This window comes from Atractosteus spatula, chromosome 3 (assembly GCF_055471065.1).
Source record: "Atractosteus spatula isolate fAtrSpa1 chromosome 3, fAtrSpa1.hap1, whole genome shotgun sequence".
Classification (NCBI taxonomy): domain Eukaryota; kingdom Metazoa; phylum Chordata; class Actinopteri; order Semionotiformes; family Lepisosteidae; genus Atractosteus; species Atractosteus spatula.
The window spans coordinates 60,007,769-60,014,908 of record NC_142708.1 but is presented as its reverse complement, the minus strand read 5'-3'; the positions used below and the strand labels follow the sequence as shown (position 1 = coordinate 60,014,908).

Here is a 7,140-nt window from a genome sequence, read left to right as displayed (position 1 = left end):
ACCAAATATATTTAAATAAGGAAAAGGCACTGAACATTAACCTAGGAACATCATGTTGTATGGACAGATTAAGCAAATTTCAAACATATTGTATGTTAAATGAGATATTTATTACTTAAAATATTACTTCATACATACATGTACTTCATATACATGCCTGGCATGATATGACAAAGAATTACCCACTAACAAGCTTCAGACAACTGCAAGGAGCAAAATGATCTTTACCATTTCCCTGCTTATATTAGGTTTTGAAGTATATGGTCTACAGCTTGAAGGAAGCTGTCACAGGTCAGATAGGGTGGTGGGTTTATTTTTACTTCATCTCCTTGTCTGTATTTTCCTGAAAAAAGCAAACTATGTATTAGTTACATCATGTCTACTCACTTTTATTTTTTCTATGATTCAACAGTTTTTTTTTAAATTTTCCTTTCAAATGCAATATTAAAAAAGAACATGAATTAGCAGAAGCACAAGGGCACTATAACAGTATCTAGGAACTGCAATGATGGTATCAATGGAACAGCTAATGTGTTTGTAAAACATCATAAATACGTTCAGCCATTGATACTAGATATACTGTAGGTTGGCCTTTTTTACTACATCTTCCTGGCAAAAAAAGATGCCAGACTGTTGATCAGACTGTTATGGTGCATTTAAAAATTATTGCTGACACCCCACTTACCTGTTTTTACTAAAATTCCCATCATTCCAGAGTTTTGGGCTCCTCCAATGTCATCTCGTACATCCTGTTGGCATAAGCAGAAGTATTGTTCTGGTGAAACAGATGTCATGATTAAAACTGAAAGCAGGCTCTTAAAACATGCCATGAAATTGAAAGATGTTCCTTGTGTGATACATATATACAGTCTATTTCATAGGTAAAAGCTAGCTAGGTCATGCTGATGAACCCTAATAATAACCCTAATATATAAACCAGGTTTTATGTCCTCATTGTTTTATATATATCACATAGAATGTCATAAATGTTACTTTAAGGTTTTTCACAAATATTATTTTCATGTAAATGTTTATATGGGGTATAAAACTCTTTAAATAACTTAAATCCCTGTGGATCAATATTTTCATACATTTTATACTGACCCTACAGTAGCGGCTTTTGGTTAATATTTTTGCTTCTTGATTTACAATCACAGTCAATACCATAACAAATTAACCAAATACAGTTAGCTTGCACCTAACACGCACATCACCAATCACGATGGCTTCTTCGGGTTTACAGTCTAGGTTTCGGACCGCCTCGAGGAAGAATGTTCTCTCTGGTTTCCCCACAACTGTGGCCTTAGTGTCTGTTGCATATTCCAGTCCCGTGACAAAGGGCCCAGGCCCCAGAGCCAGCCCATCTTTCCTCTTGTAGTATCGAGCTTTGTGTATAGCAATCAGTGGAGCTCCATCAAGGATTAACCTTGGGGGAAAAAGACACAAAACTGTTTATTCTTCCCAAAATCCCTTTTCTGATAGAGCGGGTCATTCTGATAGTGTTTAATGCACTACTTGAGAACTAGGACATTGGAATGAACTAATACAAAATGCCAGGCCCACTTAATAGGCAATTGGTTAATACTTACTTAGTAAATATCTACTCTTTTTGGTGTGATATTGATGCAGTTCAAGGGCGACCACAGATATGTTGAATACTAAGTATTAACATGCTGTATTGGAGCAAGACAAAGCAATACAAACAGAAATTAAGACATATGGACACCTGCCTGTCTCCAGAAGAGGTTGGTGCTGAAGAACAGTCAGAATTGTGGGGAAGTATTGGTTCAGTCGATTATCACACTATTCTAACCACTGATACACTACTCACAGAATGTAAACCAAAATTATGCTAAGATATTTTTATGTAGTGGACAAAGCTCAATATGTTTTTGACATTTGTTTGTGAAATGAAAGAGGAAGAGGAATAAAGATTAGCTGCATTAAGTTTAATCTGATTTGTGTGTCTTACCTAAAGGCTTTGTTCATTGTTTGGTAGTTGAAGTGGTCAGGAGCTAATCCTATCACCACTGCATTGGGATCAGATGTCTCAATTCCTACAGAAATAAACAGACTTAACATTGTTTATTTATAAACAACATTTAATTTATAAACCCCAGGGAATCTTAAATTAGACTGAACGACAAAACATTGTGTCACATTTATTTCTACAGTTTTCTCAGTGACCAGCAAATGCCTCTTACCAAAACATTTTACCAACCTAAGCCAGGGAAAAATGCAATTACAAACCAGAGAACACGTGAAAATTGAAGAAAGGCAGATTTGGAAGAGAACACTTCCACAAAGTGAATAACATATACTGATTATTATATATAATGCCCATAGATATATCAGACATACACCGATATACTGATTTTTAATTACAATCTCTGCATTTCTGTAGTCCTAGCTAAATCCCACTCAGGCCTTAAACAATTTGGCCTTCTTAAACTTCCTTCTTAGATCATCTGCTGAAGGAATATCTCACTTTTCCACATCACCTATTGTGTGGTGGGACTTCTGGCACATAGTGGCTACCCTTTGACACCCATGTAAGAACTTCAATGGTGGATGTAGTCAGCCCTTTCCTATATGTAAAGTGCTTTGAGATCCTCTGGGATGAAAAGTACATTAAAAAGGCAAGGAAGTAATCATCCATACCTGAAAAGTCTTCCAGGGCGCTATTCTCCACCATAAGTAGTGGTCTGACATTTTGCTGTTCAACAAGGCTCCTGGCTGCAGTCAAGGAAGTGAAAATCTCAGTCTCTTCAATGTCAAACTCCAGTCTTTTCAGCCTTTCAAACAGGATTCTTTTGGACTCTTTGGTTGTGTTGGTCACAAACTTGACATTGACAGGTGCCCTGCGTAATCTAAAGAAGAGTAAAAGAGGAAAAGTCATATATTACAATATAACTCAAATATTTTCATTATTAAACAGCTGAGACAAATATGCCAAGAGGACTTCACATAAGAAGTGACACCAAGACAACAACAGACTATAGATACAGTAAGTTTTACACTCACATGACTGAAAATAGTGCAACTGTATATGTGAGTGCTATTCCAGAAATGTAGACTGCTGTACAACAGCATACATGAAATACACGTAATATAAATAAGTATGTGTGTGTACAAAAGTCACTAGCAATCACTGAGTATTAACCAGAGCAAAACTGATGCCTAGACAACCATTAACATCTCTGTATTGTTGCACTTCTCGATAAGTGGTTCTCAATACAGATACATGCAGTTTCACAAGCATTTAAAACTAAAACTCACAATGTTCTATTTTGAAAAGGTAAGATAGATAAAAAATAGATATAAGTAATGAAAATTAAAGTTTGGTGTACATTGTTGGGTTGGTATGGTTTCGATGGCTCCTGCTCAACGACCTCATCTTCTCACATTACATCAAACTAACCTGGCGAGAGCTTCTTGTGCTCCAGGAACTGCCGAGTCCTCGATGTGCAGAGTGCCACTGAGATCGATCAGCACTGCCTTCACAACACGCCGAACCGCCATGCCCAGCAGGAGCTATGCAGACAATGAAAATAGCTGCACTTCAGAAGACCTGCAAGATAGAAAAAAGGGAGTATCATTCATGCTGCATCATTACTGTGGTGAGTAATTTCCACATACTGTAGGGGTGCTCTTCTGTGGTACAACATTAGTCTACTCCTAGAACATGACATTGAACTTAACTGTGATAGCAACTAGGACCAAATCCAGGGTTAAGGAAGAAAAAGACAATAAAATATGAGGGTTAGACTAATCCTCACTTTAATTTCCTAAAATGTCGACTTGTGAATCCCCACCTTTCAGAACTACAAACCTACCACGGGTTTTGAAACCACAACTTGTCATGCTGCCTAGTGGACAAACAAAAAACAAAATTTACATACAGAGTTTTTGTCTAAAATGCTAATATATGCACGCTCACTAAAATCTAATTTAAATCTTGCCATTTAAAATGGCTTTGTAATCATCCTATCGTCAGTACAGTCACAGTGTAGAACTTCATGTTCATGACACATGAAGCCTTGTGACTCACCAAAGGAAGGGCAATATCTCAGAGCACCAGATGTCTGTCCAGCCATTTTTCTTAAAAATCTGTCATCTTTGGTAGCCAGGCAATCAACACAATAATTTGGATTTTAACAGAATTGGAAGATTAGAATGTGCTCAGTATGGCTCATCCAGTTATAACCTGGCCACAATAGACAGACCAGAGATCACTGGGACAAAAATAAGGTATCTAACTGGAACTGCACCAGGCAGCAGCACACACCTCAGCGTCACCGAGGCTGCGTGTGTTTGAAGGCCTGTGATCAAGGCCTGTGACATGCAGGTTTGCACTGTTACCAGCACAAACTGCACCTGTTCTGCATCCAATGCTTAACCCTCCTGTCAGTCTTATGAGGCTTGTATGTGAGGACTCATTTCAAAATTGGAGCAGGTTTATTTCAATTAAGAGTTTTGGGGAAGCCAGAGCCTATCCTGGCAAGCAACAGGAACAAGCCAGGGTACACCCTTAAGGGGAAACCATTCACACCAGTTGTCCCAGAAGCCAGTTAACCTGCCAGTATGCTTTTTGACTGTGGGAAGAAACTGGAGGACCCAGAGAAAACCCACACAAACTAAAGAGAACAGACAAACTTTATACAGATGGTACCCAAGACCCTAGCACTGTGAGGCAGCAAAGCTAACCACTGCACAACATAAAGTGAAAAGGATTATCTTTAAAAAATAAAACAAAAAATCTTACTTGTGATCAAGACCACTGCTGTGCCACTTGGGGACAGTAACCTAAAATGTCTATCTGTAGCACAGCATGACAGCTCTAATGCAGATTATTTAATGCTAACAGCTGACATTTTATCAGTTTATGAAAAACAGAATGGTTTCTCCTGTTTTATTTAGAAATGCTGGATTTGTGCATTTATGTATCAGTCACTGAAAACACAATTAATACTCTTATTCAACGCTTAAATCCACGGATTAGATAAAGGATATATAGCTGCCAATAAGGGTTGGGATGAATGCATTATTTTCTATGCCATGTAAATTTGACAGCTCTTCAATGGATTAAAATATCGTGTCAAATTCATTTACAGAGCACACATCCTCGATACAGAAGGAGAGTTATCTATAAAATGCCCGGTGCATTTCATCCCCCTTACGGGTGTGTATTCGAGAGAAAAGCCGAGAAAATTTATATACATGCTCATATATACTGATATTTTCAAGCGTTTGTTATTCGGCTAAATAAGAACGACTGCACGTTAATTACGCCAACCATTCCCACAGCCGGCTTAAAAATGCAGAAATTTGGCAGCCCTCTCAAAAAAAAACTATACACTATGCTTTTGTTTAACTTTAAGGAGAGATTTTATCACCCACAGTAATTTATTAAGAACATTCAAGCAACTGTCCTGCTAATGACATGTTTTTGTTTCCAATCACCTACAGTATCTCTCGTTACTCACTTCCTCTTTGCGGGGTCCTTCAGTTAATTAGTAGACCTCCGAAGAGCCTGCCTGAACTGTTGAGCTGAGGCAGCCGCCTATGAAGAGCCGACAGCATACGAGCCTTTCAGACGTATTAGAACGTTGCAGTTAACTTTTATTATTTTTTATTCTGTGGGTTTTGATTAGTATTTCATAGTAGTTTCCCTTTAGCTCAGCTGGCTGGGTCCTTGTTGAGTAACGCCGGAGGCCTGGGTTCGAGTCCCCAACGGTGGGGGGGCCGATCTGAGGTGGCGAGGGCACATATCCATGTGAACCCGAGAGCGCTACAATATTTTTTGTTGGTCTAACCATTAAAATACAGAAAAGATCAATAGGCAATATCAGGCCAATAGGAGTCATAATTAGAACTGCTATTATATGTCATGAATTTATCCAATTTTAACCCTCTTGCAAATCATAACTGTAGAGGACTGGTTAGGGCTCTAAATTCAGAATTTAACAATCATGTGTTAAAACCCCGGATCGGACACTGCTGTTATACCTTGAAGGTACTCCAATTACTCCAGAAAAATGCCAAACTGAACAAATGAATGTAAATTTTACACAGCCAAAAAACTGAATATTAACATATTTGCATACACCAGTAAATACAGATCACCAACAGGCTCCTAACATTTGCCTCTGTAATAACAGGACACCTTTCAAAGGTCTTTGTTTAAATGCAAAATGTGCTAAAGTTTTTTTTATTCATAATCAAATATAATCCAGCATATTCATCATGTTAATGTTGTAAACATATATATGGTATGGTTAAAGAAAATATATCCAACCAATCCTTGTTGTAAACATAGATGGAATGATTCAAGAAAATATTCAATTCTTTTGAATAGTGGCATCATATGCCTCAGTATTTTAAAAAACTAAGTGTGGACACCCAAAATATAACCAATGTAGGATGACAACCACCTCATAGGAGGCCATTTTAATGGGAAATGTTTGTGCTAATGAAATCATTTTCATGGCCATTTTTCATTTATGACATTGGGTTTATGTTGAACATGCCTGTACTTTGTGTTTAATGTCTCAACTGTAATTCTTGTCAGCTGTGTTTTTAATTCTGAGGAAGCAGCTCTTGTAATTATACTGAATTTTTAATGCTGAAGGGAGTAGGGGGTTATTTCAAATACCAAGATCATTTGATTTTTAGGTTTATAGTCTATTTCCAAAACAGAGCGGAGGTATTCTTTGCCACTGCATTACAGATGGTTCACTTACAAACCAAGTTAACTGTAAGTACTATAGACAAGAGATAACTGAAATAATGTGATACAGTATGTCACAAATATCCTCAAACACCAATTACCAATTAACATTCCTTAATTACTTTTGTCAGATAACTCTACACACAATTGCATTTTACCTAACTCAGTCTCCCTTTCATAAAACTGAAACTGAAAAAAATACTTGGTAGTCCATAAACTGTATTTATATTAAAACCTATCAGTTTCAAAGTACTAAATTCTTTAATTACTGTATTGTGAAAATACAGACACAAAGATTAATTCAAAAGAAGAAATCTACTGAGCAAGCACCATGTGAATCCTCCCTCATGCTGCTCAGAGAGGGTTCATAGCTTCCTTTGCTAATCATTTAAGCGGGTTAGGGATAGCTT

General features: G+C 37.4%; 1 protein-coding gene across 1 annotated transcript; it reads right to left on the bottom strand.

Annotated features, from left to right (window-relative positions):
• Window positions 1-142: 142 nt before the first annotated feature.
• On the bottom strand, window positions 143-5,503 carry hdhd2 (haloacid dehalogenase-like hydrolase domain containing 2). The gene is made up of 7 exons (XM_088911827.1): window positions 5,487-5,503; window positions 3,422-3,571; window positions 2,662-2,870; window positions 1,973-2,057; window positions 1,210-1,426; window positions 686-749; window positions 143-343 (listed from the first exon to the last, which is right to left on the bottom strand). Exons 2-7 carry the CDS (start codon window positions 3,520-3,522, stop codon window positions 240-242), a joined length of 780 nt encoding a protein of 259 aa, XP_088767953.1. The 5' UTR covers window positions 3,523-3,571; window positions 5,487-5,503; the 3' UTR covers window positions 143-239.
• Window positions 5,504-7,140: the final 1,637 nt, after the last annotated feature.